The sequence below is a fragment of the Theropithecus gelada genome, chromosome 16 (genome assembly GCF_003255815.1).
Source record: "Theropithecus gelada isolate Dixy chromosome 16, Tgel_1.0, whole genome shotgun sequence".
Taxonomy (NCBI): Eukaryota; Metazoa; Chordata; class Mammalia; order Primates; family Cercopithecidae; genus Theropithecus; species Theropithecus gelada.
The window spans coordinates 63,771,233-63,796,515 of NC_037684.1; the positions used below are offsets into that span (position 1 = coordinate 63,771,233).

General features: G+C 50.1%; 1 protein-coding gene across 2 annotated transcripts in view; it reads left to right on the forward strand.

Annotated features, from left to right (window-relative positions):
- The window catches only part of POLR2A (RNA polymerase II subunit A), a 32,508-nt gene extending 10,273 nt beyond the window's left edge, over positions 1-22,235 (forward strand). The window contains exons 2-29 of one of the 2 annotated variants that reach the window (XM_025362035.1): positions 2,701-2,833; positions 2,965-3,101; positions 3,189-3,362; positions 3,521-3,802; positions 4,129-4,290; positions 4,423-4,643; positions 4,861-4,993; positions 5,796-5,920; positions 6,048-6,258; positions 7,360-7,569; positions 7,661-7,829; positions 8,008-8,102; positions 8,245-8,448; positions 8,620-8,842; positions 9,262-9,445; positions 9,866-10,037; positions 10,131-10,236; positions 10,332-10,537; positions 15,452-15,676; positions 16,444-16,690; positions 17,033-17,133; positions 18,814-18,918; positions 19,006-19,188; positions 19,429-19,632; positions 19,776-19,962; positions 20,097-20,210; positions 20,394-20,543; positions 20,641-22,235. In XM_025362035.1, coding sequence (XP_025217820.1) covers positions 2,701-2,833; positions 2,965-3,101; positions 3,189-3,362; positions 3,521-3,802; positions 4,129-4,290; positions 4,423-4,643; positions 4,861-4,993; positions 5,796-5,920; positions 6,048-6,258; positions 7,360-7,569; positions 7,661-7,829; positions 8,008-8,102; positions 8,245-8,448; positions 8,620-8,842; positions 9,262-9,445; positions 9,866-10,037; positions 10,131-10,236; positions 10,332-10,537; positions 15,452-15,676; positions 16,444-16,690; positions 17,033-17,133; positions 18,814-18,918; positions 19,006-19,188; positions 19,429-19,632; positions 19,776-19,962; positions 20,097-20,210; positions 20,394-20,543; positions 20,641-21,797 — 5,820 coding nt within the window. In that variant the 3' untranslated portion in view covers positions 21,798-22,235. The remainder of the gene's footprint in view (positions 1-2,700; positions 2,834-2,964; positions 3,102-3,188; positions 3,363-3,520; positions 3,803-4,128; positions 4,291-4,422; positions 4,644-4,860; positions 4,994-5,795; positions 5,921-6,047; positions 6,259-7,359; positions 7,570-7,660; positions 7,830-8,007; positions 8,103-8,244; positions 8,449-8,619; positions 8,843-9,261; positions 9,446-9,865; positions 10,038-10,130; positions 10,237-10,331; positions 10,538-15,451; positions 15,677-16,443; positions 16,691-17,032; positions 17,134-18,813; positions 18,919-19,005; positions 19,189-19,428; positions 19,633-19,775; positions 19,963-20,096; positions 20,211-20,393; positions 20,544-20,640) is intronic. The other variant, XM_025362036.1, reaches the window with a different exon arrangement.
- The last annotated feature ends 3,048 nt before the right edge of the window (positions 22,236-25,283 follow it).

The following is a 25,283-nucleotide window of genomic DNA, read 5'->3' on the forward strand; positions in this document are numbered from 1 at the left end:
ATGAGGTCAGGAGATCAAGACCATCCTGGCTAACACGGTGAAACCCTGTCTCTACTAAAAAATACAAAAAATTAGCTGGGCATGGTGGCGGGCACCTGTAGTCCCAGTTACTTAGGAGGCTGAGGCAGGAGAATGGCATGAACCCAGGAGGCGGAGCTTGCAGTGAGCCAAGATCGCACTACTGCTCTCTAGCCTGGGCGACAGAGCAAGACTCTGTCAAAAAAAATAAAAATAAAAAACCCAGAGGAGTGCAGCACGGGTTGTGCTGGGTGATAGGGAACTCCAAGGGATTGGTACTGAGGAGTGAACAGGAAGGTGTGGAGCACCAGGGAAATGAAGGTTGAGAACATCATAAAATCCTTTGGTAAGCTGTCCTGCTGAGTTTGGATGTCAGTCTGAGGACAAAAGGGTATGCATGATTACATTTTTATTTTATTTTATTACTTATTTTTATTTTATTTATTTTTGGCACACATTTTCATTTTAGAATGAGCACCCCAGTTGTCGTGTAGAAGGACTGGAGAGAGACAGGCTGGTGACCTATACGAACGCTCTGTTGTAGACTACAAAGGAAGGGCCTGAACTAGGGCAGTGGTGGTGGGGATGGAGAAGAGAGGCAAGATTCAAGAAACACTTAGGAGGCCAGGCATGGTGGCATATGCATGTAATCCCAGCTAAGATCCCGCCACTGTACTCCAGCCTGGGTGACAGAGCGAGACTTCTCAAAAAAATAAATAAATAAAGGAGGTAAAAGTGACCAGTACCTGGTGAATGATTGAATAATAATAATAATGTCCATTCAAAAAGCACCAATTACATCCTGGATTTAAGCTAGCTAATTAAGTCCTTAATGGTTACATAGTTAATAAGTAGTAGAGTCAGAATTCCAAATCAAGGGTCCCTGAGAGCTAAGTCCATGTTCTTTGAACTGTTTTATGCTTGAAGGTAAGGAAAAGTAAGCATAGGTTTCTGAATCTGGGGTGGAGACTAAAAGAGAGGCTTTTGTGGAAAAGGGAGTTTGCTTTTAGACATGTTTAATTTGATTTTTTGGTGGAATGTTTGCAGGGAGTTCAGTAGGTAGTTAAATATGTGAACCCAAAGTCCAGAAGAAAAGTGAGGCCTGGCTGGAGTTAGAGAGTTGAGAATGAGTATCCAAGCATACGTTGGAGATACTGTGAGTTTGGTTCCAGCCCGCCGCAATGAAGCAAGTCACATGAAGTTTTTTGGTTGCCCCGTGCATATAAGTTATGTTTATACTATGCTGTAGTTTACTAAGTGTAAGTGTGCGATAGCATTACACCTTTTTTTGTTTGTTTGTTTGAGACAGAGTTTTGCTCTGTCACCCAGGCTGGAGTGCAGTGGCATGATCTCGGCTCACTGTAACCTCTGCCTCCCAGGTTCAAGCGATTCTCCTGCCTCAGCCTCCCGAGTAGCTGGGATTACAGGTGCCCACCACCACGCCCGGCTAATTTTTTTGTATTTTTAGTAGAGATGGGGTTTCACCATGTTGGCCAGGCTGGTCTTGAACTCCTGACCTCAGGTGATCCACCCGTCTCAGCCTCCCAGAGGGCTGGGATTGTGGGTGTGAGCTGCCACACGCAGCGTATCTGCTTCTGAGTTCTTCTGTTTCCTCTACTGAAATGTCCCCATCAAGTCCTGGCTCTACCTTTCTTGGGATTCCAGCTATTCACTTTTGCTTCAAATTATTTCCACCAACCTGTCTTCCTAGCACCTGTTTCTCCAGTCTTTTAATAAAATCTCCGGCCAGGCATGGTGGCTCACACCCGTAATCCTAGCACTTTGGGAGGCGGAAGCAGGCGGATCACAAAGTCAAGAGACCATCCTGGCCAACCTGGTGAAACCCTATCTCTGCTAAAAATACAAAAATTGGCTGGATGTGGTGGCGCTCACCTGTAGTCCCAGCTACTTGGGAGGCTGAGGCAGGAGAGTTGCTTGAACCCCGGAGTCGGAGGTTGCAGTGAGCAGAGATTGAGCCACTGCACTCCAGCCTGGCGACAGAGCGAGACTCCATCTCAAAACAAAACAAAACAAGAAATAAAATCTCCATCTGGACACGAAAAGGTTCAAGCAGGTCAGGCCTTGAGAAGGAGGGCATGACGAAGATGAGGGTAAAGAGACAGGACTGCATCTCTGAGTGCCTCATTTCTTACCAGGGGCTTGAGTTGGTGGGGCATGTGTTGGTGCAGAACACCTGGGCTGTCATGGTAAGGATACAGGTACAGAGAGGCTCCTGCCAGGATCTCAGATTCATGAGCTTGATTTCTGCTTGGGACGAACAAATAAAGCATTGTTTTGTTTTTTTTGTTTTTCCTGAAACAACTTTTATTTCTTTTTGTGGCTAAATCCTGTGAATGTCAGAGACCTAGAATTCAACCCAGATTGAAGTCTGGGGTTCATGTCCTAGTGGCAGGTGATTTGTATGGAACCCTGGGTAGACCATTATCCAGTGTGAGTGCTTTTCCTGCCTCAGTGACTGGAATAAGCCTCTGACTTGGAATATTCAACTTTGGCCTTTTCAGAAGTGTATACACACCAATCCCCCATTCCCCTCACTCCAGGCTGAACTTAGTTCTTCTGTAAGTAGTTCAGGGTTTTCCCAGACCTTAGTCCAGAGCTCCCCAGCCACAAAGGCTAGAAACTAGGAACGCTCTTCAGTTGTTGGCCTTTCTTTGTTTGCAGAAGCGAATGTCTGTGACGGAGGGTGGCATCAAATACCCAGAGACGACTGAGGGAGGCCGCCCCAAGCTTGGGGGGCTGATGGACCCGAGGCAGGGGGTGATTGAGCGGACTGGCCGCTGCCAGACATGCGCAGGTCAGTGCTGGGGACTAGGTGGGATCCCAAAGGGAGGTGGGTTGGGTCCTCAAAGAAAACTAGGGTCAACACCTGGAGGCCTCTGAGATGAGTGGGAGCTGGGAAGAAAGCACTGGGTGTATGTCCCACAGGAAACATGACAGAGTGTCCTGGCCACTTTGGCCACATTGAACTGGCCAAGCCTGTGTTTCACGTGGGCTTCCTGGTGAAGACAATGAAGGTTTTGCGCTGTGTCTGCTTCTTCTGCTCCAAACTGCTTGTGGACTCTGTGAGTGGGGAACAGGCTCTGGTCTGGGTGGGGGGGGTGCTTGGTAGGGGGACAGCTTCAACTGACCCTGCTCTGCCCTGTCCCCAGAACAACCCAAAGATCAAGGACATCCTGTCTAAGTCCAAGGGACAGCCCAAGAAGCGGCTCACACATGTCTACGACCTTTGCAAGGGCAAAAACATCTGCGAGGGTGGGGAGGAGATGGATAACAAGTTTGGTGTGGAACAACCTGAGGGTGACGAGGATCTGACCAAAGAAAAGGTGACTGGGACTGGCAGAGACTTTTGGGAAGGAGGGGTCAGAGGCCTGGAGGGAGGAAACTGGAAGGGAAGGACGCGGCGGAACAGGAGGGGTTGACCTGGTGTGGAGGGAAATGACCCAAGCTCTGGACTCTGATGGTCCCTGTCTTTCCTTGGAAGGGCCATGGTGGCTGTGGGCGGTACCAGCCCAGGATCCGGCGTTCCGGCCTAGAGCTGTATGCGGAATGGAAGCACGTTAATGAGGACTCTCAGGAGAAGAAGATCCTGCTGAGTCCAGAGCGAGTGCATGAGATCTTCAAACGCATCTCAGATGAGGAGTGTTTTGTGCTGGGCATGGAGCCCCGCTATGCACGACCAGAGTGGATGATTGTCACAGTGCTGCCTGTGCCCCCACTCTCCGTGCGACCTGCTGTTGTGATGCAGGGCTCTGCTCGTAACCAGGTCAGTGGCTCCAGGGCTCTGCCTGTTAGCTGGAGGGTGAGGTGTCTAAAGGGAGGAAGCGCTGTAGGTGAGGCTGGGGTGTGCCTGGGGGATGGATGGATGGACCTGGGTTTGAAAATCCCCTGCCACTTACTAGCTGTATGGCCTTTAATGAGTCCCTTCACGTGGTTAAAGGCCACAAAGGTGTTTCTGAGTCTATAAATGATAGTGGGCAGTCCTGCCTCCCGGGGCGTGTGAGGATGAGAGCTGTGCTGTGTGCCTGGCACGTGCCTGCCAAGCGCTGGCAGTGGTGGCTGGACCATGATGATTCTGACTTCCTGCCTCAGGATGACCTGACTCACAAACTGGCTGACATTGTGAAGATCAACAATCAGCTGCGGCGCAATGAGCAGAACGGCGCAGCGGCCCATGTCATCGCAGAGGATGTGAAGCTCCTCCAGTTCCATGTGGCCACCATGGTGGACAATGAGCTGCCTGGCTTGCCCCGTGTGAGTCAGCATGCTCCCCACCCCTCTGTGGATTGGAGCCAGGGTGGGGGCTAGCATGAGGCCTCAGAGCTCTGGAAGAGGGCCCAGTGCTGACTTTCTGGGTTGCCCCCACCCTGTGTTTTTTCCTCACAGGCCATGCAGAAGTCTGGGCGTCCCCTCAAGTCCTTGAAACAGCGGTTGAAGGGCAAGGAAGGCCGGGTGCGAGGGAACCTGATGGGCAAACGAGTGGACTTCTCGGCCCGCACTGTCATCACCCCCGACCCCAACCTCTCCATTGACCAGGTCGGCGTGCCCCGCTCCATTGCCGCCAATATGACCTTTGCGGAGATTGTCACCCCTTTCAACATTGACAGGTGTGTCTCCGTTGGAAAGCCCTTCCCAGAATGGCTAGGGAAGACATGGCCTCAGTGGCAAGGCTTCGAGAGTCTGCTCATCCTACCTCGGGTGTGGGCTTGGAGCGAGGAGGAGTTGAAGTTCTGAAGTTTAACTTCCACTCAGGGCTCTGGGGTGAGGGTGGCTGCAGGGGCTTTTTAGGAAGCATTGAGTTCATTGCACCTCTTTCCTTCCTAGACTTCAAGAACTAGTGCGCAGGGGGAACAGCCAGTACCCAGGGGCCAAGTACATCATCCGAGACAATGGCGATCGCATTGACTTGCGTTTCCACCCCAAGCCCAGTGACCTTCACCTGCAGACCGGCTATAAGGCACGTAGCAGGCTAGGGCCTCTCTCAGCCACCTGAACAGAAAGTTTTCTGAAATGGGGCAGGCTGGGATAGGCCATCTGAGTCTGTCTTGTTCACTGGGATCCAGACTTGACTGTCTTGTTAAAGGCTACTGCTGCCTAGGTGTACAGGGAGCTGCTGGCCTCTGGCATTCAGGGTGGGGGTGGCATAAACCCAGGGGCAGCATGCACATGGCAAGGAAGAGGGATCTGTGGAGCAGCAGTGCAGAAGGCTTTATGTTCGAAATGTCTCTTTTTTTTCCCCGACTGAGTTCCTTGAGATTGATGGATGCTGTGTATCATTCATCCCTGATAACCTGGTGTTTGGCCCAGGGCCTTGTCCAGTGGAGTGTTTTTAAGTGTTTCAAGGGAATTAGCACCGTGGTATCATCTCTCAGTTTGCAAAGGACTTTATTTATTTAAGAAGAAGACAGTATTGCTCTTTCACCTAGGTTGGAGTGCAGAGTGCAGTGCTATGATCTTGGCTCACTGCAACCTCCACCTCCCAGGCTCAAGCGATTCTCCTGCCCCAGCCTCCCGAGTAACTGGGATTACAGGCACATGCCACCACGCCCAGCTAATTTTTGTATTTTTAGTGGAGACGGGGTTTCACCGTGTTGACCAGGCTGGTCTCAAACAAGTCACGTGCCCGCCTCAGCTTCCCAGAGTGCTTGGATTATAGGTGTGAGCCACCGCGCCCGACCTGCAAAGGATTTTAGGTCCATTGTCCTTTCATTCTTAGATACCTCCTTCACTGAGACCTTTTCCTTACCTCACCTCCCTAGGTGGAACGGCACATGTGTGATGGGGACATTGTTATCTTCAACCGGCAGCCAACTCTGCACAAAATGTCCATGATGGGGCATCGGGTCCGCATCCTCCCCTGGTCTACCTTTCGCTTGAATCTGAGGTCAGTCCCTGGCTGAGGGAAGCAGGTTGGAACTGGGGGGAGGCCAGTGGCGGGTGCCAGGCCGGGTGGCTCCTCGAGGTTTCGCTGCAGACATCTTCCCAACCCTGACTTTTCTCTTTCACTGTAGTGTGACAACTCCATACAATGCAGACTTTGATGGGGATGAGATGAACTTGCACCTGCCGCAGTCTCTGGAGACGCGGGCAGAGATCCAGGAGCTGGCCATGGTTCCTCGCATGATTGTCACCCCCCAGAGCAACCGGCCTGTCATGGGTATCGTGCAGGACACACTCACAGCAGTGCGCAAATTCACCAAGAGAGACGTCTTCCTGGAGCGGGTGTGTGTCCAAATGGAAACCTGGCTCACGTGGGCGGTGGGGCTCCTGGATGCAAGGTGGAGGCTGGGAGGAAGAGCTGTGTGTTTTTTCCTGACTTACCCAGCAGTGGTCTGTGAGATTGCCTTTTCTGGTGGGCGAACAAAAAGGGGGTTAGGAAAACTCAGAGGCCAGAAAGGTGTAAGGCATTAATTCCCCATTTAATTCCTTAAAATTTCTTTTTTTTTTTTTTTTTTTTTTTTTTTTTTNCTCCTGGGTTCCTGCCATTCTCCTGCCTCAGCCTCCTGAGTAGCTGGGACTACAGGTGCTTGCCACCACGCCCGGCTAATTTTCTGTATTTTTTAGTGGGGACGGTGTTTCACCGTGTTAGCCAGGATGGTCTTGGTCTCCTGACCTCGTGATCCGCCTGCCTCGGCCTCCCAAAGTGCTGGGATTATGGGCGTGAGCCACTGCGCCCGGCTAATTCCTTAAAATTTCATGTAATACCTGGTATTGTCTGTAAAGGAAAGGTAAACAGAAAAATAAGTAGGACCTTGTGAAAATTTTATTTTTGTATTTTAACCTTCACTTATTTTCTAATTATTAAAATAAATTTATGCTTATTAAAGAACAAAAACAAAAATTTCACTATTACAATGAATTTTTAACTAAAAGTTTTTGCGACTGGGCATAGTGACTCACACTTGTAATTCTAGCACTTTGGGAGGCCAAGGCAGGCACATCATTTGAGGCCAGAGGTTGGAGACAGCCCTGACCAACATGGAGAAACCCCATCTCTACCAACAATACAAAAATTAGCCAGACATGGTGGCAGGTGCCTGTAACCCCAGCTACTCGAGAGGCTGTGGCAGGAGAATTGCGTGACCCCAGGAGGCGGAGGTTGCAGTGAGCCCTGATTGCACCGTTGCCCTCCAGCCTGGGTAACAGCGCAACACCCTGTCTCAAAAAAAAATAAAAGTTTGGAAAAAACTTCTCCTGTCATCTTTGCCTCCAAAATCTGGCTTTCTCCCTTGGGCAGGGAAACCTCCCCAACATTTCTCTCTCATCCCTGAGATGTGGGGCCTGCAGTCTGACTTCCTGTCTGCGTTACTCTTTGTCTCACAGGGTGAAGTGATGAACCTCCTGATGTTCCTGTCAACGTGGGACGGGAAGGTGCCACAGCCGGCCATCCTGAAGCCCCGGCCCCTGTGGACAGGCAAGCAGATCTTCTCCCTCATCATACCTGGTCACATCAATTGTATCCGTACCCACAGCACCCACCCCGATGATGAAGACAGTGGCCCTTACAAGCACATCTCTCCTGGGGACACTAAGGTAGGGCCTGGCTTGTGGTTATGTGAGGACAGAATCTGGACATAGGAGCCAGCACCAGAGCGGGGGACGTGAGTGGGTGCTTTGTCCTTAGGTGGTGGTGGAGAACGGGGAGCTGATCATGGGCATCCTGTGTAAGAAGTCTCTGGGCACGTCAGCTGGTTCCCTGGTCCACATATCCTACCTAGAGATGGGCCATGACATCACTCGCCTCTTCTACTCCAACATTCAGACCGTCATTAACAACTGGCTCCTCATCGAGGGTGAGCATGGAGGCGTGGTACCAGGACCTTTCTGTGAATTCTCTAACTTCTTACTGTCCTTCCATCCCTTTCTTTCCTCCTTGGATTTGGTGCCCCCTGCTTCTACTGTTGGCTATAATTCCATTCCATGTTTCTTAGAGGTCCAAAGGGGTTTGCTGATGCCTTTCCCTGTCTCTAGGTCATACCATTGGCATTGGGGACTCCATTGCTGATTCTAAGACTTACCAGGACATTCAGAACACTATTAAGAAGGCCAAGCAGGATGTAATAGAGGTGAGAGGGAAGGCCACCAGAGATGGAATAAGGGGTTTCCAGGGACTTTGAAGTTAGCATCATCAAGAGCAAAGGGAGTGTAAAGTTAGAGGGAAGGGGCGGGGAGTAGGGATTGATGTCTCACCAAGAGCTCTGCCTCCAGGTCATCGAGAAGGCACACAACAACGAGCTGGAGCCCACCCCAGGGAACACTCTGCGGCAGACCTTTGAGAATCAGGTGAACCGCATTCTTAATGATGCCCGAGACAAGACTGGCTCCTCTGCTCAGAAATCCCTGTCTGAATACAACAACTTCAAGTCTATGGTCGTGTCTGGAGCTAAAGGTTCCAAGATTAACATCTCCCAGGTGAGGAGCCTTGTCTTTCCACATACGGGGCCACACTGAAGTTTGGGAGGAGGAAGGAAGGTGTTTGTATGTATTAGAGTCAGGAGGATCACGGGAGTTGGGAAGAAATCTTGGGAACTGTTATTCTTAAGGCAGAGGGAATTCAGTACACCCCACCTTTCTGTTTCCCAGGTCATTGCTGTCGTCGGGCAGCAGAACGTGGAGGGCAAACGGATTCCATTTGGCTTCAAGCACCGGACTCTGCCTCACTTCATCAAGGATGACTACGGGCCCGAGAGCCGTGGCTTTGTGGAGAACTCCTACCTAGCCGGCCTCACCCCCACCGAGTTCTTTTTCCACGCCATGGGGGGTCGTGAGGGGCTCATTGACACGGCTGTCAAGACTGCTGAGACTGGTGAGGCTTTCCTTAGGGGTCTTCCTTGGGCTGTTACCAGGGACTGCTGCAGGCTGAGAAACCCCTGACAGGTGGGGAGTGGAAATGCTCAGGCTCCTATTCCCAGGGTATAATTCTGGCCCTTGTGGAAAGAATAGAGACTCGAGTAGGCAAACACCCTTGTTTGGATTGCTGTGCAGCATTCCGCAGTGCAGGGATAGAGCTTTCCAGGGCTCTGCTGGCCTGTCCCATTGGGGTGGTGCCTGCTGGGCTTTTTGTCCATCTAGTGGTAGACACTGAGTTTTCATTCAAAGGCCCTAGACAAAGGGAATACTAGCTGACTCTTTTGAGAGTCAGGTAGGTTACGGCCCCAGCCTGGGTCTTTGGGCTTTGTCATCCCCTTTTTGCCTTGGGTCCTACAACTGATTACTTCCCTCCAGGATACATCCAGCGGCGACTGATCAAGTCCATGGAGTCAGTGATGGTGAAGTACGACGCGACTGTGAGGAACTCCATCAACCAGGTGGTACAGCTGCGCTACGGCGAAGACGGCCTGGCAGGCGAGAGCGTTGAGTTCCAGAACCTGGCTACGCTGAAACCTTCCAACAAGGCTTTTGAGAAGAAGTGAGGAGGCGGGCAGGCGGGTGGTTCTCGCCCCTGGGGCTCAGGGCCTGAGTAGTAGGATTCCTATACCTATTCCAGAGAGATAGCCTGGTATGTGTCTTGCACTAGAGCTTACCTTTCAACGTCCTTTTCCCACCTATCTGAAACAGCTGTGTGACACGGGGGAGGAGGTGGTTGGAGGTGGATTTAAGATCAGTCCCCATTTTGTCCCTGCCGATATTATAAAGCAGATGCAGAGGGGTGGGCCTGTACTCAGGTCCCACTGGCAGTCCTTGGGCCTGAATTTTTCTCTGTCCAAGATTCTTGCCTCCAAACCACTGTACCTGGTCGGCTGTGCACGTTTGGGAACCTTAGAGCGCATTTTGTGGGGACCAAGGTCCCAGAGCCTACCTGCCCACTGGCTACCCCTTGCACTTCCAGGTTCCGCTTTGATTATACTAATGAGAGGGCCCTGCGGCGCACTCTGCAGGAGGACCTGGTGAAGGACGTGCTGAGCAACGCACACATACAGAACGAGTTGGAGCGGGAATTTGAGCGGATGCGGGAGGATCGGGAGGTGCTCAGGGTCATCTTTCCAACTGGAGACAGCAAGGTGTGTGTGGCTGGGAAGTGCTAACACTAGAGATGTGCCTCCCTGGATGGCTGTCCCCAGACACAACCCTCCCTCCATATCCTCCTCCCTCAGGTTGTCCTCCCCTGTAACCTGCTGCGGATGATCTGGAATGCTCAGAAAATCTTCCACATCAACCCACGCCTTCCCTCCGACCTGCACCCCATCAAAGTGGTGGAGGGTGAGTACCTGCTTAGGGGTCTCCCAGCCAGGCTAGGGGATAGGAGACTGCTGGGCCCTGGTCTGATGATCTCCTCACCTCTAATTGGTCCCCAGGAGTCAAGGAATTGAGCAAGAAGCTGGTGATTGTGAATGGGGATGACCCACTAAGTCGGCAGGCCCAGGAAAATGCCACGCTGCTCTTCAACATCCACCTGCGGTCCACGTTGTGTTCCCGCCGCATGGCGGAGGAGTTTCGGCTCAGTGGGGAGGCCTTCGACTGGCTGCTTGGGGAGATTGAGTCCAAGTTCAACCAAGCTATTGTGAGTGTTGTTTTCCTCCTTTTACCTGTTGACTTCTGTGGTTTCCAAGAAGAGCCCACTTCTGTCCACAATCACCTAATAATAGTTGTCATTCATGGAGAGACTACTGTGTACCTTACCAAGTCCTGTGTTTGGGCCATTATCCCTTTGTACCATCATGGCTTTAAAACACTCCTAGCGGGGGAGGGTTTGTTAGTCCCACGTTGCAGAGAAAAACTGAGGTTTGGGCTGGGTGCGGTGGCTCATGCCTGTAATCCCAGCACTTTGGGAGGCCGAGGCAGTCGGATCACAAAGTCAAGAGATGGAGACCATCCTGGCCAACATGGTAAAACCCTGTCTCTACTAAAAATACAAAAATTAGCTGGGTGTGGTGGCGTGCGCCTGTAGTCCCAGCTACTCTCAGGAGGCTGAGGCAGGAGAATCACTTGAACCCTTGGAGGCGGAGGTTGCAGTGAGCTGAGATCATGCCACTGCACTCCATCCTGGTGACAGAGCGAGACTCCGTCAAAAAAAAAAAACAAAAAAAACTCAGGCTTGGAGAGAGAGACTGGATTGTATGATGGTCATATAGGAAGTAAGTGGCATGACTAGGATATGACATAGAATTCTTTTTTTTTCTTCTTCCCTACACTCCCTGCTGTGTGCAGAGTCTAATTTAGATAAAGATAGGGAATTAGGGCTGGGTGTAATGGCTCACGCCCATAATCCCAGCACTTTGGGAGGCCGAGGTGGGTGGGTGGGTCAGGAGTTCGAGACCAGCCTAACCAACATGGTGAAATACAAAAATTAGCCAGGTGTGGTGGTGCGCGCCTGTAATCCCAGCTACTTGGGAGGCTGAGGCAGGAGAATCGCTTGAACCCGGGAGGCGGAGGTTGCGGTGAGCTGAGATTACACCTTTGCACTCCAGCCTGGGCAACAGAGCGAGACTCTTGTCTCAAAAAAAAAAAAGGAGTAAATAGAAAAAAAGATTTATAGATAGTGGAATATGCTTTCACTGGCTTTAAGGATTTTATAGGATAATAGGGTAAAGCACTGTCATAGGTGTACCTCTGAACCTGTTTACTGTAAGTCAATTTTTATAAATTAAATAATTAAAAATGTATTAGGGAACACCATAGAACATGGCTGAAAGAAATTTAAAAAGACCTAAATGAAGCTGGGTGCTGTGGCCTACTCCTGTAATCCCAGCACTTTGGGAGACTGAGGTGGGCAGATCACCTGAGGTCAGGAGTTCGAGAACAGCCTGACCAACAGGAAGAAACCCCACCTTTACTAAAAATACAAAATTAGCTGGGTGTGGTGGCATATGCCTGTAATCCCAGCTGCTCGGGAGGTGAGACAGGAGAATCACCTGAACCTGGGGGTGGAGGTTGCAGTGACCCGAGATTGCGCCATTGCACTCTAGCCTGGGCAACAAGAGTGAGACTCTGTATTTTTTTTTTTTTTTAAACCCCTAAATGAAAGACCTCTCGTGTTCATGGATTGGAAGACTTAATATTGTTGAATAGCACTACTTCCCAAAGTGAGCTGTATAGATCCGATATAATCCCTATCAAAATTCCAACTGGTTTTTTTCACAGACATTTACAACTTGATGTTAAAATTCATATGGAAATGCAAAGGATATAGTATAGCCAAGACAATATTTAAAAGTAACAAAAGTTGGACAACTCACATTCCCTGATTTCAAAACTTACTACAAAGCTACAGTAAGCAAGACAGTGTGTTCTGTCATAAAGATACATATAAAGACTGATAGAGTAGAATTGAGAGTCCAGAAATAAACCCTCACATTTATGGTCACTTGATTTTTTGCAAGAGTCCCAATTTAATTAAATGGTGTAAGAATACTCTTGTTAGCAAATACTGCTAGGGCAACTAGATACCCACATGCAGAAGAATGAAGTTGGATTCCTACCTCATACCATGTACAAAAACTATCTCAAAACGCCTAAATTCAAGAGCTGACACTATAAAAATACTCTGAGAAGGAAACTTGAATAAGTCTTCATGACTGGCTTAGGCAGTGAATTCTTAGGTATGACACCAAAAGCATAAGCATGCAAAGGAAAAAATAGATGAATTGGACTTCATCAAAATTTAAAACTTCATGGTTCATAGTACACTATCAAGAAAGTAAAAAGAAAACACAGAGAATGGGAGAAAATATTTGGAAGTCATCTGATAAGGGCCATACATATAGAATATGTAAAGGACAATATAGCAGGTCAACAATTAAAAAGTCTCAATGGATTTCAATACTTGTTTCCTGGGTGGGCGTGGTGGCTCATGCCTGTAATCCCAGCACTTTGGGAGGCTGAGGCGGGCGGATCACCTGAGGTCGGGAGTTTGAGACCAGCCTGACCAACATGGAGAAACACCATCTCTACTAAAAATACAAAATTAGCCGGGCTTGGTGGCGCATGCCTGTAATCCGAGTTACTCGGGAGGCTGAGGCAGGAGAATCACTTGAACCCGGGAGGTGGAGGTTGCAGTCAGCCAAGATCGTGCCATTGCACTCCAGCCTGGGCAACAAGAGTGAGACTCCATCTCAAAAATAATAATAAAAGGCCAGGCACGGTGGCTCACGCCTGTAACCCCAGCTTTGGGAGGCCAAAAGGGGGTGGATCCACGAGGTCAGGAGATAAGAGACCATCCTGGCTAACATGGTGAAACCCCGTCTCTACTAAAAAAAAATACAAAAAATTAGCCGGGCGTGGTGGCAGGTGCCTGTAGTCCCAGCTACTCGGGAGGCTGAGGCAGGAGAATGGTGTGAACCTGGGAGGTGGAGGTTGCAGTGAGCCGAGACCGCGCCACTGCACTCCAGCCTGGGCGACAGAGCAAGACTCTGTCTCAAAAAAAATAATAATAATAAAATTTAAAAACATGTTTCCCCGAAGAAGAGTACTACTTATGTAAATGATCAGTAAGTGCATGAAAAGATCCTCAACATCATTAGCCATCAGGGATAATGCACATGAAACCAGAGCGATGTGCCACTTCATGTCCACTAGTGTGACTGTAATCCAAGCACAGATAATAACAAGTGTTGACAAGGATGTGGAAAAATTAGAACCCTCATACATTGCTAGTAGAAAAGGTACAACTGCTTTAGGAAGTTAAACATAGAGTTACCATATGGCCCAGCAGTTTCATTCCTAGATCTATATACACACACACACACACACACACACACACACACACACACACACAGTCAAGAGAACAGAAAGCATATGGCCACGCAAACATTTATACACAAATGTTCATATCAGTGTTACTGTAGTTAAGCAGTGAAAACAACTTAAATGTCCACTGATGAATGTATAAGCAAAATGTGGTAGATCGCATATCCATTCGAGGGAACATCATTGAGCAATAAAAAGTAATGAACAGGCTGGGCGTGGTGGCTCACGCCTGTAATCCCAGCACTTTGGGAGGCCGAGGCAGGCAGATCACTTGAGGTCAGGAGTTCCAGAAGAGCCTGCCCAACATGGTGAAACCTCATCTCTACCAAAAATAGGAAAATTAGCCAGGTGTGGTGGCACACACTTGGGAGGCTAAGGCAGGAGGATCACTTGAACCTGGGCAGCAGAGGTTGCAGTGAGCTGAGTGAGATTGCATCACTGTACTCCAGCCTGGGCAACAGAGGGAGACCGTCTCAAAAAAAAAGTAACAGCCAAGCACAGTGGCTGATGTCTATAATCCTAGCTCTTTGGGAGGCTGAGGTAGGAAGATTGCTTGAGCCCAGAAGTTCAAGACCACCCTTGGGCACATGGCAAAACACCATCTACAAAAAAATTTAGCCGGGTGTGGTGGAGTGCCCCTGTAATCACAGCTACTTGGGAGGCTGAGGTGGGAGGATCACCTGAGGCCAGGAGGTTGAGGCTGCATTAGTGAGCTGAGATCATGCTACTGTACTTCAGCCTGGGTGACAGTGAGACTCTAAGAAAAAAAAAAAAAGTAATGAGCTGTCAAGCCACAGAAAGACAGTGATAAGCCAGATGCGGTGGCTTGTAACTATAATCTCAACACTTTGGGAGGCCAAGGCAGGAGGTTCACCAGAGCCCAGGAGTTGGAGACCAGCCTGGGCAACATTAACGAAATCCTGTCTCTACCAGTGATGAACTTTAAATGTATATTTACTTAGTGGAAGAAGTTAGTCTGAAAAAGTTAGATACTGTGTGATTACAGTTTAATTTCATATGTGACTATCTCATAACATATGGGGAGCTTCCTATTTAGCTGTTATAGAATGAATATTTACCCGGTAATTTTAATATAGGTTTAGAAGTTTGAATCTTGGCCAGGTGCAGAGGCTCACACCTGTAATCCTAGCACTTTGGGAGGCCGAGGCGGGTGGATCACTTGAGGTTGGGAGTTTGAGACCAGCCTGACCAACATGGTGAAACCCCGTCTCTACTAAAGATACAAAAAAATATTAGCTGGGTGTGGTGGCACACACCTGTAATACCAGCTACTTGGGAGGCTGAGGCAGGAGAATTGCTTGAACCTGGGAGGCAGAAGTTGCAGGGAGGCAGAAGTTGCAGTGAGCCAAGATTGCGCCATTGCACTCCATCCTGGGCGACAGGGTGAGATTCCATCTCAGAAAAAAAAAAAAAGAAATTTGGATCTCAGATGGTATAGTAGCTTTCTTTGGATGTGCTGCATACCAGGTGCCAAATGGTGTCCTATAAATGGAAGCTCTTGTGTGAGGAAGGGGATGATCAAATAGGAGTTTCTTTTTTTTTCTTTTAGAGTTTGTCTGCCTTTTCCAAACTCATCTACCCATGTCCTTTAAGGTTAGCAGTTCTGGCCCTGACTGTGATAAGCCAGATGCGGATCCGCATCCTGCTCTCATTAACCGAAAGAGAGGCGTTGGCTTTGTCTGATGCTAGCTTTTCCTCTTTTCCTTAGGCCCATCCTGGGGAAATGGTGGGAGCTCTGGCTGCACAGTCCCTTGGAGAACCTGCCACCCAGATGACCTTGAATACCTTCCACTATGCTGGTGTGTCTGCCAAGAATGTGACGCTGGGTGTGCCCCGACTTAAGGAGCTCATCAACATTTCCAAGAAGCCAAAGACCCCTTCACTTACTGTCTTCTTGTTGGGCCAGTCTGCTCGAGATGCTGAGAGAGCCAAGGTAGGGATCCAGGGGTGCTGGGCTTCTTGGCAGGAAGAAAAGAACAACTCAACTGGGCGCGATGGCTCACGCCTGTAATCCCAGCACTTTGGGAGGCCAAGGCGGGTGGATCACCTGAGGTCAGGAGTTGAAGACCAACCTGGCCAACGTGGTGAAACACCGTCTCTACTAAAAATATAAAAATTAGCTGGGCGTGGTGGCGCGTGCCTGTAATCCCAGCTATCTGTAGGGGCGGAGGCAGGAGGATCGCTTGAACCTGGGAGGCAGAGGTTGCAGTGAGCTGAGATTGTGCCACTGCCCTCCAGCTTGGACAAGAGCGAGACTCCATCTCAAAAAAAAAACAAAAGAAGAACTCTTCCCGTTGAATAAAGGGTTTTGGATTCCCTTGATAAGGAGAGTTAGAAGAGGCCTTTAGAGGCCGGGCACGGTGGCTCACGCCTGTAATCCCAGCACTTTGGGAGGCCGAGATGGGCAGATCACGAGGTCAGGAGATCAAGACTATCCTGGCTAACACAGTGAAACCCTGTCTCTACTAAAAATACAAAAAATTAGCCGGGCGTGGTGGCGGGCGCCTGTAGTCCCAGCTACTCAGGAGGCTGAGGCAGGAGAATGGCGTGAACCCAGAGGGGCGTAGCTTGCAGTGAGTGGAGATCGCGCCACTGCACTCCAGCCTAGGGGACAGAGTGAGACTCCGTCTCAAAAAAAAAAAAAAAAAAGCCTTTAGAGCTACTCGGTTCTCTGTGTCATGGACTTCTCTCTGTTCCCAGGATATTCTGTGCCGCCTGGAGCATACAACGTTGAGGAAGGTGACTGCCAACACAGCCATCTACTATGACCCCAACCCCCAGAGCACGGTGGTGGCAGAGGACCAAGAGTGGGTGAATGTCTACTATGAAATGCCTGACTTTGATGTGGCCCGAATCTCCCCCTGGCTGTTGCGGGTGGAGCTGGATCGGAAGCACATGACTGATCGGAAGCTGACCATGGAGCAGATTGCTGAAAAGATCAATGCTGGTAAGCCTAGGAGGGCAGGCCTGGCTCAGGAGCCCCACTGTCTGTGCCACCACCTGTCGTGTTCACTGCACTTGAGCCCCTAAAGAGCTACCCACCCTCACTCCGTCCACGTACCAGTTCCACCCATCCAAGGCATCCTCCAACTCTCCAGGTCCCCTCTGCACTCCCTTTCTCTTCTCAGTGGTCCCCCTTCCCCTTTCCGAGGGCTTTTATGAAAAAGGAAGTTTCTGTGAGGAGGAGTGGGGAGCCAAAAGAGCTTTGCTCAGAGGGAGCTGCGAATGGACAGTGCCTGGGGCCAGTCCTGTTAGCTGCAGCCTTTCTCATGGCTCCTCGCCCCACCAGGTTTTGGTGATGACTTGAACTGCATCTTTAATGATGACAACGCAGAGAAGCTGGTGCTCCGTATTCGCATCATGAACAGCGATGAGAACAAGATGCAGGAGGTAATAGGGGATCTAGGAAGAAGTTGATGTGTCACGTGTAGAACTCATGAATCATGTTAGGGACCAAAGAAAAGAAGATGCAGTCAGCACTGAGGGGGACCGGGCGCGGGGGCCAGGCCTGTAATCCCAGCACTGAGGGGGGCTGGGCGCGGGGCCCCGGGTTTGTAATCCCAGTACTGTGGGAGGCTGAGGTGGGTGGATCACCTGAGGTCAGCCTGACCAACACAGAGAAACCCCATCTCGTGTTACTAAAAATACAAAATTAGCCAGCCATGGTGGTGCGTGCCTGTAATCCCAGCTACTCGGGAGACTGAGGCAGGAGAATGGCTTGAACCCAGGAGGCGGAGGTTGCGGTGAGCCAAGATCATGCCATTGCACTCCAACGTGGGCAACAAGAGTGAAACTCCGTCTCAAACAATAAACATTGAGGGGTGGGTCGTACCCACCTAATTTCGGGATAGGGAATGGTGATGAGCAACGATTTTCAAAACCCACAGCACCGGCTGAGTAGATAAAACAGCTGGTGTTGAAATAGGAGATAGGAGTGCCTCCCTGTTGCCCTGTCCCCTGGCTTTCCTCCCCTGAGCCTCCTGCAGCTTGCTTTGCTTAGGGAATACAAACCCCAGCCCTGAGGCAGGGGCCAGACTTGGGGGCAGGTTGCATAGTAGGAATTGCTATGTCCTAGGGGAAGTCGTGTGACAGGCATAACAAGACCCATGAAAAGGCTGGATCAGTGACTTCACTCCTGGGCATGGCTCCTGCGATATTTGTTTAGCACATGTTGGTGCCTGATGCTTTAGTAATAAAAACTGAAGAACTCAGGCCGGGCGTGGTGGCTCAGACTTGTAATCCCAGCACTTTGGGAGGCCGAGGCGGGCAGATTACCTGAGGTCAGGAGTTGGACACCAGCTTGACCAACATGGAGAAACCCCGTGTCTACTGAAAATACAAAATTAGCCGGGCATGGTGGTGCATGCCTGTAATCTCAGTTACTCGGGAGGCTGAGGCAGGAGAACCGCTTGAACCTGGGAGGTGGAGGTTGCAGTGAGGTAAGATGGCGCCATTGCACTCCAGCCTGGGCAACAAGAGTGAGACTCCATCTCAAAAAAAAAAAAAACAAAACTGAAGAACTCACTAACTACTGAACCTGCTGTCAGAAAACAGTTATAAAAGCATTGATAGGTCTTGATGGAATACAATATATGGCCATTAAAAGAGATCACTGTCATGCCAGCGGCAGCCTAGGTGAACATGGGGTTAAGTGCTGGAGCAGGGAATGGTGTGTGTTTGGGTACAGTGGTTGGAGGACGTGACACTTTGATGGAGCCCGCCTCTCGCTAGGCAGGACTGCACCAGAGTGGAAGTTGTGATAGGTTGGTGGGATTTGGGTGCCTTTCCTTAGGCTGCTTTTAATATTGGAAAATCAGGATAAAAAGTCTCACTGGAGAATTGCTGGAACCTGGGGGGTAGAGGTTGCCGTGAGCCGAGATCGTGCCATTGCACTCCAGCCCAGGCTGATAACAGCGAAACTCCGTCTCAAAAAAAAAAAATGTCCCACTGGAAGTGTGAGGGGCAGAGCCTGGTGACTGACTTGTTAGGCCCTCAAGGAGGCTGTAGTTGGAGGTGAGAGCTGGGGAAGAGACCAGAGGATGCCGAGTGCTGACCTCACTCTCGCTGCAGGAGGAAGAGGTGGTGGATAAGATGGATGATGATGTCTTCCTGCGCTGCATTGAGTCCAACATGCTGACAGATATGACCCTGCAGGGCATCGAGCAGATCAGCAAGGTCAGCCGTCCCCTCCGCCACCGCCTTCCTCCTCCCGCTCCCCGACTCCCCGCCCTGCCCACCCTGAGCACGCTGTCTTTCCCACAGGTGTACATGCACTTGCCACAGACAGACAACAAGAAGAAAATCATCATCACAGAGGACGGGGAATTCAAGGCCCTGCAGGAGTGGATCCTGGAGACGGACGGCGTGAGCTTGATGCGGGTGCTAAGTGAGAAGGATGTGGACCCCGTGCGCACCACGTCCAATGACATCGTGGAGATCTTCACGGTGAGCCCTAGTGTGCTGCCCAGCGGCCTTTCGTGGATCTCTGGCTCTCAGGCCCCTCATTCTGTGCTGTCCACTCACAGGATTTCCTCAGGCTCAGACTTTTTCTGCCTGAATCCATTTCTGAGTGTGGGATGTCCTGGCTCCTGACCCCCTCCCTGGATCTGGGTGGTGGCAAAAGCAGGAAAGAGAGCAGAGTTGCTCAGTCCTGACCCTCCCGTCTGCTTCCCTCCCCTGTGCCAGGTGCTGGGCATTGAAGCTGTGCGGAAGGCCCTGGAGCGGGAGCTGTACCATGTCATCTCGTTTGATGGCTCCTATGTCAATTACCGACACTTGGCTCTCTTGTGTGATACCATGACCTGTCGTGGCCATTTGATGGCCATCACCCGACACGGAGTCAACCGCCAGGACACAGGACCACTCATGAAGTGTTCCTTTGAGGAAACGGTAACAGTGGAATTTATGAATAGGGCAGAAGGAGGGAGCAGTGTGGGAAGAAGGGCGCCCACTTTGGGCGGCTGGGCTGTGGTGATGGGACAGCCAGGTGCTGTGTGTGGTGGGGTCTCATGGGGCCTGTCTGCTCTGTTCAGGTGGATGTGCTTATGGAAGCAGCCGCACACGGCGAGAGCGACCCCATGAAGGGGGTCTCTGAGAATATCATGCTGGGCCAGCTGGCTCCAGCCGGCACTGGCTGCTTTGACCTACTGCTTGATGCAGAGAAGTGCAAGTATGGCATGGAGATCCCCACCAATATCCCCGGCCTGGGGGCTGCTGGACGTGAGTATGAGGCCCTAGCTGCCCAGTACCTGCCTGCATTGGCGAGGCGGTGGGGCAGGCCATGGGTGGGAGGGTGTCACTAGTCTGTTGTTGCTGTTCTTGCTCCTCACGATTTCCTGTGTGCCTCTTTGCAGCCACCGGCATGTTCTTTGGCTCAGCACCCAGTCCCATGGGTGGAATCTCTCCTGCCATGACGCCTTGGAACCAGGGTGCAACCCCTGCCTACGGCGCCTGGTCCCCCAGTGTTGGTGAGTAACCTGATCCAGGAAGAGGGCCCTCCAGGTGGTTCAGAGGTGGGTGAGCTGGGATCATGAACAGCAGCCATTGTTGGAACTCTTGAAGGCCGCAGAGGGCTATTGAAAGGTGGGCAGGAAGAATTGGGGGCATTTGATCTTCAGCTCTGGCCTTAACTTGCTTTTCTCACTCTATAGGGAGTGGAATGACCCCAGGGGCAGCTGGCTTCTCTCCCAGTGCTGCATCAGATGCCAGTGGCTTCAGCCCAGGTTACTCCCCTGCCTGGTCTCCCACACCCGGCTCCCCGGGGTCCCCGGGTCCCTCAAGCCCTTACATCCCTTCACCAGGTGAGCTGTCGCCATCTGTCGGGCCAGGTTTGTTTCCTCCTCAGTTCTGGGTGAGTCTGTCCATTACTCATCTCCTTTGTTGGCTGTTTCCCCACAGGTGGTGCCATGTCTCCCAGCTACTCGCCAACGTCACCTGCCTACGAGCCCCGCTCTCCTGGGGGCTACACACCCCAGAGTCCCTCTTATTCCCCCACTTCACCCTCCTACTCCCCTACCTCTCCATCATATTCTCCAACCAGTCCCAACTATAGTCCCACATCACCCAGCTACTCCCCGACCTCTCCCAGCTACTCGCCCACCTCTCCCAGCTACTCACCCACCTCTCCCAGCTACTCACCCACCTCTCCCAGCTACTCGCCCACCTCTCCCAGCTACTCGCCCACTTCCCCTAGCTACTCGCCCACCTCTCCCAGCTACTCGCCGACATCTCCCAGCTACTCACCAACATCTCCCAGCTACTCGCCAACTTCACCCAGCTATTCTCCCACTTCCCCCAGCTACTCACCAACCTCTCCAAGCTATTCACCCACCTCCCCCAGCTACTCACCCACTTCCCCAAGTTACTCACCCACCAGCCCGAACTATTCTCCAACCAGTCCCAATTACACCCCAACGTCACCCAGCTACAGCCCAACATCACCCAGCTATTCACCTACTAGTCCCAACTACACGCCTACCAGCCCTAACTACAGCCCAACCTCTCCAAGCTACTCTCCAACATCACCCAGTTACTCCCCGACCTCACCAAGTTACTCCCCTTCCAGCCCACGATACACACCACAGTCTCCAACCTATACCCCAAGCTCACCCAGCTACAGCCCCAGCTCGCCCAGCTACAGCCCAACCTCACCCAAGTACACCCCAACCAGTCCTTCCTACAGTCCCAGCTCCCCAGAGTATACCCCAACCTCCCCCAAGTACTCACCTACCAGTCCCAAATATTCACCCACCTCTCCCAAGTACTCTCCTACCAGTCCCACCTATTCACCCACCACCCCGAAATACTCCCCAACATCCCCTACTTATTCCCCAACCTCTCCAGTCTACACCCCAACCTCTCCCAAGTACTCACCTACTAGTCCCACTTACTCGCCCACTTCTCCCAAGTACTCACCCACCAGTCCCACCTACTCGCCCACCTCTCCCAAAGGCTCGACTTACTCTCCCACTTCCCCTGGTTACTCGCCCACCAGCCCCACCTACAGCCTCACCAGCCCGGCCATCAGCCCGGATGACAGTGATGAGGAGAACTGAGGGCTCGTGGGGTGCGGCAGCGGGCTAGGGTCCAGGGCAGCTTGCCCATGCTGCTGTGCAGTTCTTGCTTCCCTCGTGGGGTGTCACCCCCAGCCCAGCTCCCTTGTACATAAACGCCTTGTGGCAGAGCTCTTGGTGAACTTCTGGATCCCGTTTCTGATGCAGATTCTTGTCTTGTTCTCCACTCATGCTGTCAGAACCCACTGGCCCAGTGGTGTTCTCATTCCTACCCCACCCACCCCTTGCCTGTCCCCAAATTGAAGATCCTTCCTTGCCTGTGACTTGATGTGGGGGCGGGTAAAGGGCATTTTAACTTAGGGGTAGTTCCTGCTCTGAGTGGTTACAGCTGATCCTCGAGAAGAACAAAGCTAAAGCTGCCTTTTGTCTGTTATTTTATTTTTTTGAAGTTTAAATAAAGTTTACTAATTTTGACCAAAAGTGTGACCATGGAGTGCTTCATTGGGATTCAGGGGACCCACAGGCCCTGCCTCCTGCCTCCTGCCTCCTGCCTGGGCTGCTGCTGATCTGTTAGTGGGAGGGGACCTTCCAGTCACTGAGCCCGCGCACAGCCCCTGCTCTGTGCTGAGTTTGTTGTAGTCACAACAGATGCAGCTCTTGTCCTGCATTAAGGTGATACTAGCCATAACAGCTTTTTAACCTGTTTTACTGATCGTCATAAATAATTTGGAAAGTGTAGAAAGGTATAATGCAGAGGGGGAGAAATGATCACCCTTAATCCCACCACTAGGAGGCATACTTTCTTTTGTATTTTTTTCCTACACTTTTCTTGAGTCACTAACAAATGAACAAAAATGTACTTTTATTTTGGCCTCAAACCAAGAATGAAAAGATGATATAGATGCTGTAATACAGAAGCTGAAGTTAAAGGATTTGGGGGTAATATGTTGGTTTTAGCTGGCCATTTTTTCCCCTTTCATTAGCACCTTAATGTGGGTATCAATGTTCTACATCCTCTGCAAGTCATTTCTGGTTTATTTTAGGTATTTTTATTTTATTTATTTTTGAGACAGTTTCGCTCTGTCACCCAGGCTGGAGTGCAGTGGCACAGTCTCGGCTCACTGCAACCTCTGTCTCCCAGGTTCAAGCAATTCTACCTCAGCCTCCCAAGTACCTGGGATTACAGGCGCCCACCACCATGCCCAGCTACTTTTTGTATTTTTAATAGAGATGAGATTTCACCCTGTTGGCCAGGCTGGTCTCAAACTCCTGATTTCAGGTGAACCGCCCACCTCGGCCTCCCAAAGTTCTGGGATTACAGGCGTGAGCCGCTGTGCCTGGCCTATTTAGCCTTTGCTCTCATTCCTGAAAGTGAGTTTCCCGTGACATCATTCCCCTTCCGCCTAAAGAACTTTTAGTATTTCTTATAGAGCAGCATTGCTGGTGACAAATGATCTGAGTTTTCTTTTTGTCGGGAAATGTCTATTTTTGCCTTCATTCCTAAAGAATATCTTCGCTGGAGATAGGCTTCTGGTGTGACAGGTTTATTTTTTTCTTTTAGCACTTTTTTTTTTTTTTTTTTTTTGGTTTAGGAGCAGAGGTTTAGTACGCAAAAGATAGAGAAAGGAGAACAGCTCTCTCTCTCCCTTGTGGGAGAGGGGCTTCTGAAAGGGAAGTCCTTAAGATGTCCTATCTTCCGGCCCTCACAGTTTCGAGTGAAGTTATTTCCTGTTATTTTTCTCTAAATCCTTTCAAGATTTTCTTTGTATCTCTGGTTCTTTGGTTTTTGACAGTTTGGCTTTGGTGTGTGTATTGGAGTTCTCCAGAGAAGCAGACCCCCTGGGGGAGATAGATATGTCTCTTCTGTGCTAATAATCACATTACTTTTATATGTGATTATATATATACATATGTTTTTGTTTTTTCTATTTATTGAGCTTCCCCACCGCAAAAATGAGGGGTTTTGTCATGGGAATTGGCTCAAACGATTACAGGGACCAAGAAGTTTCACAATCTGCCATCTGTAATCTGGAGAACCAGGAAGCTGGTGGTGTAATTCAGTCTGAGTCCAAAGGCCTGAGAACTGGAGGTGGGGTGGTGGTGGTAGTGGTGGCAGTGGCAGTGGTGGTGCTGGTGTAAGTCCTAGAGTCTAAAGACCCAAGAATCAGGAGCTCCTAGGTCCAAAGGCAGGAGAAGTTGGATGTCTGAACTCAAGGAGAGGACTCACCCTTCCTCTTATCTTTTTGTTCTTTCCAAGCCCTCACTTGATTGGACAATGCCCAACTACACTGGTGCAAGAGAACCTTACTCAGTCTACCGATTCAAATGCCGATCTCTTCAAGAAACACTCGCACCGACACACCCAGAAACAATGTTTTTCCAGCTCTCTGGGCGTTCCTTAACTCAGTCAAGTTGACGCATAACATTAACCATCACCGTGTGCCCAGGCATAGTTTTCTCAGTTATCCTGTTTGGGTTTCCCTGAGATTTTTTGATTCTGTAAAATTGTCTTTTAGTGTATTTGGGAAGTTTTTAGACATTCTTTCAAATATGTTTTTCTGTCCTATTCTTTCCTTCTGAGAATTCAGTAGCATGCCTACTAGACTTTTTGATTTCCCCCCCCCCAGATTTTTGAGGCTCTTAATCATTTTTGCAAATTTTTCTCTCATTCTTTTTTTTTGAGATGGAGTTTCACTTTTGTTGCCCAGGCTGGAGTGCGATGGCGCGATCTTGGCTCACTGTGACCTCCGCCTCCTGGGTTCAAGCAGGTCTCCTGCCTCAGCCTCCGGACTAGCTGGGATTACAGGCATGCGCCACCACACCCAGCTAATTTCGCTTTTTTTTTTTTTTTTTTTTTTTGTAGAGACGGGGTTTCACCATGTTGGTCAGGCTGGTCTTGAACTCCTGACCTCAGGTGGTCCACCCACCTTGGCCTCCCAAAGTGCTGGGATTACAGGTGTGAGCCACTGCGCTTGGTCTGGGGGGCACATTTTAATCAGCAAAATCATCAACAAAAACCTTAAAACGATGAAAAACATGTCATTAAGTAGATTGAAAATAGAAAACTAGAAGGTAGAGCTCTCAACAGAGCCTTGTCTATCGTCAGTGGTGAGCATGTGCGTTGGGTGACTGAAATTTTTCACCAGTTTGCTCGTGTCTGCAAATGGCCACAAATACTGATTTTAAAGTTATAAATACATTTTAGGAAGTAGGTGAATTTGCAAATATTAAATCCACAAACAATAAGAATCAACTGTATGTATGTATCTTCTCTTTTTCTCTTTCTCTCCCTCTCTCCATTTTTTCATTCATCCTAAGAATATATATATAATTTTTTTGAGACAGGTTTTCACTCTGTTGCCCAGGCTGGAGTGCAGTGGTGCAATCTCAGCTCACTGCAGCCTCAACCTCCCAGGCTCAAGCGATCCTCCCAGTCAGGCTCCTGAGTAGGCAGAACTACAGGTGTGAGTCACCACGCCTGGCTGATTTCATTTTTTTTTTTTTTTTTTTTTTTTTTTTTTTTTTTTT